Source organism: Carettochelys insculpta, chromosome 6 (genome assembly GCF_033958435.1).
Source record: "Carettochelys insculpta isolate YL-2023 chromosome 6, ASM3395843v1, whole genome shotgun sequence".
NCBI classification, from domain to species: domain Eukaryota; kingdom Metazoa; phylum Chordata; order Testudines; family Carettochelyidae; genus Carettochelys; species Carettochelys insculpta.
The window spans coordinates 122,402,706-122,415,775 of NC_134142.1; the positions used below are offsets into that span (position 1 = coordinate 122,402,706).

The 13,070-nt window shown below is 43.1% G+C and overlaps 1 protein-coding gene across 1 annotated transcript in view; it reads left to right on the forward strand.

Annotated features, from left to right (window-relative positions):
- Nucleotides 1-13,070, forward strand: part of LOC142015178 (E3 ubiquitin-protein ligase rnf213-alpha-like) — a 151,246-nt gene that overhangs the window by 44,224 nt on the left and 93,952 nt on the right. The window contains exons 18-25 of the mRNA XM_074998595.1: nt 294-367; nt 1,668-1,863; nt 2,548-2,670; nt 2,752-2,850; nt 4,702-4,830; nt 8,926-9,130; nt 10,123-10,302; nt 11,754-11,885. Coding sequence (XP_074854696.1) covers nt 294-367; nt 1,668-1,863; nt 2,548-2,670; nt 2,752-2,850; nt 4,702-4,830; nt 8,926-9,130; nt 10,123-10,302; nt 11,754-11,885 — 1,138 coding nt within the window. The remainder of the gene's footprint in view (nt 1-293; nt 368-1,667; nt 1,864-2,547; nt 2,671-2,751; nt 2,851-4,701; nt 4,831-8,925; nt 9,131-10,122; nt 10,303-11,753; nt 11,886-13,070) is intronic.

The window sequence follows — 13,070 nt, forward strand, 5'->3', positions numbered from 1 at the left end:
TCAATTGCCCTTTAGCTCATGCGGTATAGCACAGGGTTTTAGCCCCTATGACTGTACGTTCAGTCCCTGGTGCCAGTAACCCAGGCTTGTTGACATTACACACAGAAGAAACAAATCTCCAAAAGGTTTTGATTTTTACCTGAAAACACTGGGCTGTCTGGAATTGTCTTGGTCTGTTGGTCTGTCTGTCTTCTTTTCTGTCTGCCTTTCTGCAAAAAGTTGATGTGCACCGTTGAAAAAAAAATCTAAAGAGTTCTAACGTTGACACATTTCCATGTCATGCACTTTTTCAGTCACATCTGGAGAAGGACGTCACTCTAGTTTTGAAGGACATTGCCAGAAGGACACAGGCTTGGCTTGGTACCAGGTGAGTATTTTACACACAAACTTAACAAGAAAACAGAAAGCAGCCACGACCATCCTGTGGAGAAGCAGGGGGAGGTGATGGTGCCCTGCTGCCTATGGAGCTGGCGCTGTAGTGGCCCAGTGAGACATTTCCTGAAAGGCCCCAGCACTTGGAAATCCTTAAGCTTTCTCCAAGTAAGGACTAATTAGTCGCCCTCCATAGCAATTTTGGACCTGGGTCATGGGCCTGCAGGTGTCCCTTGGGCCCAACAGAACTTCGATCCATAGATCCATTTGAGGGATTCCCACTGCTAGGAAGATGGGGGCCAGGTGGAGGGGATTCAAACAGGGTTGGGGGTCTGATCCTGACTGCACTTTGCTGCCTCTTGTGTCTGAAAGTGGTCCTACACCATTATGAGGTGGGAGTAGAGATATCCGATAATGCTTAGCACTTGCTAACCCCCTCCTTCAATACTCTGAATGCTCGTGGGTGTGTGACATGGTGTTAATCAGGCCATGAATGACTCACAGTGGGCTTGCAGAGACAGAGCCACTTAGTTACCTCTGACCCCAACTGGCCTCCATGTATCTTAGGTGCTGACCGGGCCACCTTCACAATATCGCATGGTTTTATCCAATCAGGGAAGTCACTTAGTGTTTCTGTGGCCCACTTCCTCATCAGTAACCTGTCTTTCCTTTATAAATAACAAGCACTTTACAAACTAACCTGTAGCACTTTAAAAACTAACAAGTTTATTAGGTCCTGGGCTTTTAGGGGTCAGACCTACTTCTTCAGATGATTGAAATAGGCAGTTAGAAATCAGGGTTTAGAAGGGTGGGGTGCGAAGGAAAAAGGGAAAAAAAGCTTGGGATTACTTGTCACTAGTAGGACCAGCAGACAAAGCAAATTAAGTTAAGTAGGATGTGTCCCATTCCTGAGAACATCAAAGGTGGGCAAGTTGCCCTTGTAACGCATAAGATAGTTGAGATCTCTGTTAAGGCCTAATTTAAATGTGTCAAATTTGCAAATATATTCCAATTCAGATATCTCCCTGTCTTCCTAGCTCATGCTATTCCTAGGCCACTCAGTTCCAGGCAAGGGAGGGACTGCCCCTCCCCTCTCACACTGGAAGTGGAGGGTTGTGGGGGGCAGGGGTGGGGCAGGAGCATGTGGCTAGAGTCTCTCCTAGAATCCCTGCTGTGGTCACCTCAGTGTGTTTCTGATCAGTACCTGCCTAATATTGTGGTTGTTCCATATTTTTATTCATTTTCAAATGCTATTTTAAAGTTAAAAGTTCCTGATTCCTTTGCTATAACCCCAGATGTGAGCCAGGAAATGCACAGGATGTTCTGCAGCCAAAGGAGTTGGAAGATATCCTGCAGTGCCTTAATTTAACCTTAATGTTGATCACCATTTGCTTGAAACGACCAAAGGAAATACCGTTCAGCCCAGTGATGACATTGCTTCAGATTTTTGGATTGTTCTCTGGAGCAGCAGATTTACTGAAAATGAAAAAGGTAAAATGAACATTTGAAGCTATTGATGAGAAATTTTCTCGAAATGTTCCAAGGTTTCTTTCAGGCAGCTTGTAGCCTCATTAGCAACCACAAACTTTGCTGTGCCACATGTGACCTGGCAGGGAACCCACATTAGCCTCCTCAAAAAAAAACTTCCCAGAGCAGCTAATGGAAGAAAGAATGGCAGACATGCTAGAAGCCTTCAAAATCTTGTCTACACCAAGGCACACCCGTTGGTGAAACAGTGGTAGGAATCTTGTTATACAAGTTCTTTAGTGGGCACTCAGTGAGCAAGATCTTCAGTTAGAGAGGATCAACCTGTAGAACCCATCAGGCTATAAACAACTGCTTTATTTTTAATGAAGCATAGGTTCTGAAGCACAAGATGGGAATTCTATAAAAGTGCTTATTGAATCGCTTAAATTTGGCCCCATGTGTCTCTGTGTTTCCCTTGTTTTCTCTAGTAGCTTCCAGAGCTACTTAAGTCTGTCCTGTCTCCATCCGTCTGATGATAAGTTCTGCTCAGCTGAATTTTCTAATGACTCGATACTGAGGCTATTGAATAACATCAAGTCTTGAAGTGCATTCTTGAAGTTGGTGATATTCTTTTCATGTGTTGTCTATAAAGGAGGCACAAAAGCTGAATTTGCCACTTTTGTAACTTGTTCATTTTTTATCTCCAAGGATTTTCAGGACCTTAAGCAGGCCAGTAGGCTGAATGAATTTATGAATCGGGCAAAATCCTGGATCAGAGAATTGTTCCCCAAACCATCTGAACAGGAGAAACTCTTTTTTGATGATATTGACGTGAGTCCAAAAAAACCCAGTGACACTGATTTTTTCATTCCTATTAAAAATAGTCATCTGACAGGTTTGTTCTATTCTTAGAAATGGCATCAGCTCTCTTCCACTAGTCTGTTTTGTGAAGAGTGGAGCCGTGAGTGGCGAGAATGTATTAAATCTTTGCTTACGGAGTGGATAAAAAAGGTGAGTTGACTAATTACAAATCAGAAAGGTGGTCTTTGCTTCAGAGAAGTTAAATGGAGACACAGATGAGGAATCATAAAACAGCAGTGATTCTTACTGGAAGAATAAGCAATTGTAGCAGCGTATCTGCTGCCTGTCTGTGAGGGACCATCACAGCATCAGTTGTTTTTAAGGAAAAGTTTACAGGGAGGTGGAATGTCAGAGTTGAAGAGCAGAGTAAGGAAGTGAAGGTCCTTGAAAGTAGAATTGGGAACATTTTTGGACAAAACTTTTTTTGCTATCAGAAGCAAATTCAGTGACATCAAAACAATTTTGCAAATTTGAGTTGATTTCACTAAGTTGTTTTGGTTGGTTGAAAACAAAGCAAACCTGAACTGGGGGGAAAAATCTGTAGCATTTTGTTTTGATATTTATCAACTGAAATGTCTCATGTTTTTAATTTGAAATGTGATTTTTCATTTAGAAATGTTATTTGATTTTAGGTTTTAATAGTTAAAAATGCTGGAAATCAAAATGAAATGTTTGACTCTAAGCAGTTAGTTTTTCTAATTTTTTTTTAAATTATCAGCAAACCAACCAACCAACCAAACAAAAAAAAAACACCCAGACCCCTCCATACAACCATTATGATGCTATAGGCATCATAGCATCAGTTATGTTCAAGGAAATATTTAGAAGCAGCAACATAAGGGTGTGGGGGGGACCAGCAGTGCAGGTCCATGAAAGTCAAGACCAGTCCATTGTGTTTGATACCTATAGAGTGGCAGAAATGCCATGGAGTGGCATGGCAAGATTTTGAACAGGTACAATGGAGGGTGAGAGGAAGATGAGGTTTGCCCAGTCCAGAGGGTAGGACGTTACAGCTGTAGAGACACAAGATGATGAAAAACAAGAACACAGAAAGAAAGGAACTGGGTTGTTCATAGGCAGGGGTTTGCAACTTGTGGCTCCAGAGCCCCATGTGGCTCTTGAAGGACTTCTTTGTGGCTTCTGATGCTGTAATTGAAAAGTTAAAATAAATAAATCACCCTCCTGATTATTTTTGATAAACAATGAACATCTAAAAGCCCCAAAATAAGCAACTCCTACCTAAATAGCAAATGATATGTGATCTCAAAACCTTGGATAACTTCTCCCAGCATCCTCCAGAGAGAGAAGATTTGGGAGTAAAAGTCAGGAAGACAGTGGTACAAACACAAGTGTGAGGAAAAGAATATGTAAAAAGTTTGTGAACAGCTTGCAGTATAGATCTGAAGAAGTAGGTTTGTCCCATGAAAGTTCATCGCCTCATAAATCATTTTGTGAGTCTTTAAAGTGCTAAACAACTGCTGTTTTGTTTTGTTCGAATACAGACTAACACAGCTACCTCTCTGTTACAATTACAAATCATTGTGTGTGCACTGTTCTTTAAATTGGTGTTCAAAAAGGTATGGTTTGATGTTATTTATTATGGACCATCTTGTATTCACATGCATTGTGACTCTTGAATTATTGAATTTTTTACTGAATTAGAAAAAATGGTTTTTCTTGCTACTTTGGTTTCTGCCCCCGTCCACAGGGATTTCTTTAACTCTCTGCTCCTGGGGAAGTTCTTTTGTGTGTCTGCGTTGTTACCAATATACTTGCTAACAGCTATTTACCAAAATAATTGAAACTGATATGATTATGTAGTGTTATTTTGACAAATATTATTTGCAGAATTTGAAAATGTTATATGCAGAATTTTTAATTTTTGGCACAGAATTTCCCCAGGAGTGCTATTGCTTTAACACAGTGTGGACGTTCTTATGTTTCTTATGCTTTGTTAAACGTTTTACCCATGATTGCATAACAAATGTTTCCTTGTTCTAGGTGAACCACAAACACATGTTTGATCACTACTTGATTTTCATTAACATTGAAAAGTATTCAAGCACAGAACTGGAGAACTGCTTTTCACAGCACATCATTCAGAGTATCAAAGGGGTGACAAAAACAAAGGTATTGCAGAATCTTTCTTACCTTCTGGAAGCCCTTACACAGGAGGAATGTCTCCACTACACAGTCAAAGTCAATCCCGGTCATAGTCAGGGTCAAATTTGCACCATCAACCAAGGTCTGAACAGAGACTGGGAGCATGTGGCCACTTACAAAAGCAGTTTCTCCTCTCCTGATGGGGGTTTAGTTTTGCCCCAAATCCATTTATTTTGGCACTCCAGTACTTTACGCATGTATGTCAGACTAAACAAATTAGTTTTGGGGAAAAATCATTTTGCCTTTTTCAAAACGCTGTGACTTTTCATTTTAAAATGGCATTTCATTTTTGAATTTGGCCAATTTTTTAAAAAAATCACATGTGCAAAAAAAAGGTGTAAACCACCCCAAAATAACCAAATCAAAAAGAAAAACTCAAAAACAATGTCTGTCCCAGTTGGATAAAATGTTTCTGTTGATTTAAAACAAATCACAAAACCATTTGAAATTTAAATTTAGAGTCAACCAGAAAGATTTTGTTTGATTCAAAATGGCTTTCATAGAATCATAGAATACTAGGACTGGAAGGGACCTCAAGAGGTCATTGAGTCCAGCCCTCTGCCCTCATGGCAGAATGAAGTACTGTCTAGACCATCCCTGATAGACATTTATCTAACCTGTTCTTAAATATCTCCAGAGATGGAGATTCCACAACCTCCCTAGGCAATTTATTCCATTGTTTGACCACCTTGACAGTTAGGAACATTTTCCTAATGTCCAACCTAAACCTCCCTTGCTGCAGTTTATGCCCACTGCTGCTTGTTCTATCCTCAGAGACAAAGAAGAACAAGTTTTCTCCCTCCTCCTTGTGATACCCTTTTAGATACCTGAAAACCACTATCATGTTCCCCTCAATCTTCTCTTTTCCAAACTAAACAAGCCCAGTTCTTTCAGCCTTCCTTCACAGGTCATGTTCTCTAGACCTTAGATCATTCTTGTTGCTCTTTTTTGGACCCTCTCCAATTTCTCCACATCTTTCTCAAAATGCAGTGCCCAGAACTGAACACAATAGCCCAACTGAGGCCTAGCCAGCACAGAATAGAGCGGAAGAATGACTTCTCGTGTCTTGCTCACAACACACGTTACTGCATCCCAGAATCATGTTTGCTATTTTTGCAACAGCATCACACTGTTGACTCATATTTAGCTTGTGGTCCACTATAACCCCTAGATTCCTTTCTGCCATACTCCTTCCTAGACAGTCATTTCCCATTGTGTATGTGTGAAAGTGATTGTTCCTTCCCCAGTGGAGCACTTTGCATTTGTCCTTATTAAACTTCGTCCTGTTTACCTCAGACCATTTCTCCAACGTGTCCAGATCATTTTGAATTCTGACCCTATCCTCCAAAGAAGTTGGAACGACTCCCAGCTTGATATCATCTGTAAACTTAATAAGCATACTTTATATGCCAATATCTGAATCATCAATGAAGATATTGAACAGAACCAGTCCCAAAACAGACCCCTGCGGAACCCCACTTGTTATACCTTTTCAGCAGAATTGAGAACCATTAATAACTACTCTCTGAGTACGGTTTTCTAGCCAGTTTTGCAACCACCTTATAGTAGCCCCATCAAAGTTGCATTTGCCTAGTTTAGCAATAAGAATATCATGCAAGACCGTACCAAATACCTTACTAAAGTCTAGGTATACCACATCCACCACTTCTCCCTTGTCCACAAGGCTTGTTATCCTATGAAAGAAAGCTATCAGATTTGTTTGACATGATTTGTTCTTTACAAATCCATGCTGGCTGTTCCCTATCTCCTTACCACTTTCCAAATGTTTGCAGATGATTTCCTTAATTACTTGCTCCATTATCTTTCCTGGCACAGAAGTTAGACTGACTGGTCTATAGTTTTCTGCGTCATTCTTATTCCCCTTTTATAAATGGGCATTATATTTGCCCTTTTCCAGACTTCTGGAATCTCTCTGGTCTCCCATGATTTTCCAAAGATGACAGCTAAAGGCTCAGATACCTCCTCTATCAGCTCCTTGAGTATTCTAGGATGCTTTTCATCAGGCCCTGGTGACCTGCAGACATCTAACTTTTCTAAGTGATTTTAACTTGTTCTTTTTTTTATTTTATCTTCTAAACCTACCTCTTTCCCATTAGCATTCGCTATGTCAGGCATTCCTTCTTCAGACTTCTCGGCAAAGACCAAAACAAAGAAGTCATTAAGCATCTCTGCCATTTCCAAGTTTCCTGTTAACTGTTTCTCCCTCCTCACTGAGCAATGGGCCTACCCTGTCCCTGGTCTTCCTCTTGCTTCTAATGTATTTATAGAAAGTCTTTTTGCTTCCCTTTATGCCTGTAGCTAGTTTGAGCTCATTTTGTGCCTTTGCCTTTCTGATCTTGCCCCTGCTTTCCTGTGTTGTTTGCCTGTATCCATCCTATGTAATTAGTCCTACTTTCCATTTTTTATATGATTCCTTTTTTATTTTGAGATTGTGCAAGATCTCCTGGTTAAGCCAAGGCAGTCTTTTGCCATATTTTCTATCTTTCCTACACAGCAGAATAGCTTGCTTTTGGGCTCTTAATAATGTCCATTTGAAAAACTGCCAATTCTCCTCAGTTGTTTTTCCCCCTCACTCTTGCTTCCCATGGGACCTTACCTACCAGCCCTCTGAGTTTACCAAAATCTGCCTTCCTGAAATCCATTATCTCTATTTTGCTGTTCTCCCTTCTTCCCTTCCTTAGAATTGTGAACTCTGATTTCATGATCGCTTTCACCCAAGCTGCCTTCCACATTCAAATTCTCAATCAGTTCCTCCCTATTTGTTAAAATGAAATCTAGAACAGCTTACCCAGGTAGCTTTTGCAACCTTCTGAAATAAAAAGTTGTCTCCAATGCAATCCAAAAACTTATTGGGTAGTCTGTGTGTTGCTGTGTTAGTTTCCCAACATATATCTGGATAGCTGAAGTCCTCCATCACCACCAAATCCTGGGCCCTGGATGATCTTGTTAGTTCTTTAAAAAAAGCCTCATCCACCTTTTCCTTGGTTTTAAGTTCAACAAGAAATGTAATAAACAAAATGTAATAAACAAAAGAACCCCTAAGCCCAAAATTCCATTATTCCAGGGGTGGCCAACCTCTTAGAGACAAAGAGCCAAATAGTGATGGATTGAGTGCAAAGAGACATATATTATAAATAAATATAAATATATTTATAGTTTATGTGGCTAGCTATATAAAGAGGTATATAAAATAAATATAGATCATATATAGATATCTAAGAATAAGTATATAATATGTGACTCAATGCCCTCCCCCAGAGCCAGGCTCCCCCAGAACCAAGCATCTCCCAGCCCCCTCCTCTCCTAAATAAATGCTGGTAGCTCACCGGAGCTGCTGCTGTAGTTGCCAGTGGAGCTGCTGCTGCCACATGCTTCTCCCAGGCTGGGTCTACACTTGCCCCCTTCTCGGGGGCATGGTAATCAGCCAGAGCGGAGCATACTAATGAAGTAATGTGACGTATATGCAGCACTTCATTAGGTTAATTCTTCTCTGTGGCACCTTCAAAGTGCCGTCATGCTTTTAGCCATGGGCACTTTGAAGTGCCTGCACTACTTCCAAGTGTCTTTACTCCCCACAATTTTGAGGAGTAAAGGCACTTCAAAGTGCCCGCAGCTACATGCATGCCCACACTTCACAGTCTGACACTTCGAGGTTGCCTCAGGGGAGAATTAACCTAATGAAGTGCTGCATATTCATCACAGCACTTCATTAGTATTCTCTGCTTTGGCTGATTATTATGCCACGTTTGAAGAAGGGAGCAGGTGTAGACCCAGTCCCACAGAGCAGGCAGGCGGCACTCCTAGTGTGAGGGTCTGAGGAGCTGAATTTAGAGGCTCAAAGAGCTGCATGCAACTCAAGAGCCCTGAGTTGGCCATCCCTTCATTACATTCTTATCTCTAGTTATGTCAGGTTGGAGGCAGGAGTAGAATGTTATATGTTGGTACAAAAATGTCAGCAGAACAGAGATAGGTTTAAGTGCTCGCTCACTCTGTGTGTAAAATGTCTCTACTCAGGGAGTTAGAAAATACTCTTTCTTACAGAAGTCACGGATAAAAGAAATTCTTCAAAAATTTTCAAAGACAAACAAGCCAGTTCTTGCACAAATCCTATCTATTGTCATTGAAAATATGTGGACCGAAGAACTGAAGTTGATAAAGAATGTTAACCAGTTTGAAGAGAATACAGCCAAGGTTCTCCGCGAGCTACTCAGCTCCTCCATGGGCAGCGATATTATCTCAGCTTTCCGTGAGTTTCTTATGGAGATTTTGTTCCAGCAACCTCAGAATGGGTTCAACTTATTGGGGTCATAACTAGGTGAAAAGGAGTGAATGGGGTGCCAGATCCCACTGAGGCTCTGTCTTCAAACGTAGGGTCAAGGTAGGAGGGGGGTTTGGCATCATGCCCTGGAAGGGGTGGGGCCTAGGCCAATCAGCTGTTAGTGCTGCCAGGACCATGATGCTGGGGCTCCTCCCCACCAGTTCTCACAGTCCCACAGAGCAGAGGCGCAGCGTGAGCACAGCACTTATAAGGACCCCCATCGGCAGACCTGTCCCCTCCTGATTTTTTTTGAATTAATAGTGAACTGTTACATCTAGTACAGTAATCCCCAAAAATGCACGATTTTGAGTTGCACTCAACTCTTATTAACGTGAGTTAAGCGCAACTCAAAATCCCATTGCCCCGGCCTGGCTCAACCCTCTGTTCAACCTCCTCCCCAGCCACGTGTGTTCCAGTTCAAGCCCCCTGCCCAGTTCAACCCCTCCCACAGACCTGGCTCATTTCCCCCTTCCCCCATCCATAGGGCTCAGGTGCTGATGTATGTGGGGCTCAGTCGCCAATCCCCCCCAACTCAACCCCTCCCCATCCTGGCTCCAACCCCCCACATGGCAGCGCAACCCCAGCTCAGCTCCTCCTCCCTCCCTGCCCCATCTGCACCCCTAACCCACCTCAGGCTTAACACCCCTGCCCCCGATTCCCATGGCCCCAAGCCACCCCCATGGCCAATTTACATGAAATTCCGAGTTATGCAAAAGTGTGTGGAATGCAACCCTCACATAACTCGGGGGACTACTCTATTTCACCAGTACGACTCAGGAGGGTACAAGATGCAGCTGAGATGACCCAATCAAGTTAAGGAAGTAAAAACACTTAACTTGTTCTGGGGTTTATTGTTAAAACAAAGAAGGAAACCAGTTCATTTGCTGAAATGACTCCCAATTGCATTTTGTGTTTTGCAGAAGAATTGAAGCCCAAGGTTCAAGATCTAATCAGCAGAGAGGCACAGCTGCTGCGTTCAAAGGTGTCTGAGCTGTTCTCCTTTGTGGGCCACAGTTTATTTTCTGGAGACATTCCATTCGATGTGCTGCCTGCCGTTTTTGATCACCGAGAGGAATTTGCCAAGATGCTGCTCCTCATTGGTGAGTTGGCAGCTTCGTACTTTTATCCCCTAGAGCAGCGATTCCCAGCCTATGAGTTGGGACTCAAACAGGGGTCGTGATTAGATTTGTTAAGGGTTGTCAGCAGCTCAGAGCTGCATGTGGCTCTTAAAGAAGCCGTTTCAGCTCCTTAATGCGCCACATCCAGCAGCTCTCTCTATCAATAGAGAATACAGATTACAGAGACAGGTTCTTTACCTTTCATATTCGTAGCCATCCCAGGCAAGCCACTTAATATAATTGAAGTAAGTAATTTTCCCCCGCTCCATCCTTCCCCACTTTTGCCCCCACTTCTGTTGTATGTAGCTGATTTGTAGGTTTTAATTTTTTATTTTGTATCTCCCCCCAGCCTCTGAATGTGACGCCCCAGTCCCTCCAGCCTCTGAGAGTGACCCACCCAGCCCCTGCAGCCTGAGTGTGACTCCCCCAGGCTCTGAGTGTGATACCCAGTCCTCTCAGGCCCTGGGTGTGACTTCCCCCAGCCCCCCAACCCTCCAGCCCTTGAATGTGACTCCCCCGAGTCCCTGAGTGTGACTCCCCCAGTCCCTCCAGCCTTGAAGTGTGGGGGGGAGTGGTTTGGGGATGAGGATCTTTCCCCCACCACAACTCAGATCAACCATAATAATAAAATAATAACTAACTTTAATAAACGGTGTTATTATTTTATTATTAATGTTTTTTCCCTTTTTCTAACTACTGTGAATGTATAAACATGAGGGGGTGCAATTTTATATTCTTGCCACAGGTACAAATTAGCTAGTTATAGCACTGCCCTGCTCCCTGGGTTTTGAGTTGTCTTTGGTCACCAAGTCTTCTTGCATTGTCAAAATGGGCCCCCCTCTGGGAAGGGTTGGGAACTGCTGCCCTAGAGGCACCTGAAGCATATTTTATGTGACACTGTCAGAAAAGAAAAATGAATATAAAACATAAATCAATAATATTTTACTGCAATTTCTATAGAACATAAAAACAATTATTAATAAATTAAATATTCAAAAGCAGAGTCTTAAAATATCCAGGGGGAAGGTAACTGAAACAATTATGTTAAATGTAATTGAATTTTAAATGAAAACGTTCTTTATGAGCAATTGGTAGCAGATAGATATTTGCAGCATCTTTACCATTTCTGGAAAAAAGGCCGTTACCGTCTAAGCATTCACAATACTCAGTTTTGGCCATTTCTGCTGGTTGTATCAGGAGCTCCAGTACCTCATGCTAATTGCAACATCTGTGTATGATTGGCAAAAAGTTGAGGGACAGAAGTTCTCTCCAAAGCTCTTCCCACAAAATAAGCTCCACCCACATCCTTCAGTAGTCTTACCTGAGGCTCTCCGCAGACACAGGCAGGGATCTGTTGCTGTATCAGTTAAATTTAGGGCAGCTTCCCCATAACATAGTGATACTCTTAAAAATCCTGCATATCTTTTTTTCAGAGCCATCCTTGGATCCATATGTACAAGAAGTGCTGAGTGTCAGAACAGAGGAGTTTAACCAGCTGAAAAAACAGAGGAAGCAAAGACAAGCATTTCTGTATCTGTGCTCCTGCATCATGGACATCGTAAAAGGTACCATCCTGGCCTGTTCTCTTGCAATACACAATAATGGAATTTCATACCCACTTACTGGATTGGGGTGGAATCTGTATCCAGCAAAGCAGTGACTCTGGAGAGGAGATGAGCCTTTCTTACCCATAAGCAGAATATGCAGTGGTACAGCACCCTGACAATTTGGGGCATCGCTAGGTCTAATTGTCTACCCACCCGCCCATCCTACCCCTGTTATGTGGCTCCGCTGCATCTGGAGAGGATCTAGTTAATTTCAAAGTGAAAACACCTACCGGGCTGATTAGCAGAGCGCTGAACCTGTGGAGGAGCCATTCGTGTGGTAACAAAGCCATTTAACAGGCATTTGCACAACCCTACCAGGTTCTGAATTTACCATGGGAGTCAACAGGCACTTAGTTTAACATTTGCTTCACAAACATTTCATCGATGTGTTGCTGAAGATTATAAAATCACATTTCCAAAAACCACCATCCCCTTTTGCTCCCCGCTGGCTGCCATTGGGCATAGGGCCACCAGTTTATTAGTACTGGGTAGAGTCACATAAATCCTAAGGACTGCCCTGGGTTGAAATCAACTCCCAATATGATTCTGTGTCTAAGAGGGAAAATACAGCCCTGGGTTGTATGAGCAGGGGAATATGTAGCAGGAGTAGGCGATATTACAGGGGGTCCTTATTGTAAGTTGCTTCACTGTAAGTCGTTTCTCGTATAAGTCATTAATTAATTCAGGAAAGCAGATTCATTATAAATCACACTGATCCGCACATATGTCATTTAGGGGCTGAGGGACCAAGAGCCAGGAACAAAGCAAAGCTTTGTGGTGGCTGGGTGGCAGGTGCTGTAGTGCAGAGGCCCTGGAAGTGAGCCCTGAAGTCATGAGGGACTGGTGGGGAGCTGCAGGGAACCGAGAGGCATGGCTGACACAGGCAGTGAGCTGCAGAGACAGCTGGGGGTTGGCGGGGAGTGGCAGGGAGCCACAGGGGGACCAGCTGGAAGCATCAGGGACAGGCGGGGAGCTGGAAGGCAGCCGGCGGGGACCTGTGGGGAGCTGGCAGGGAATGGCGGGGAGCTGGTGGGGAGAGGTGGGGAACAGCAGGGAGCTGGTGCAGAGAGGCAGGGAAGATCAGGGAGCTGGCAGGGGACCGGTGGGGAAATTTGGGAAGCTGGCAGAGAACTTTGGGGAGCT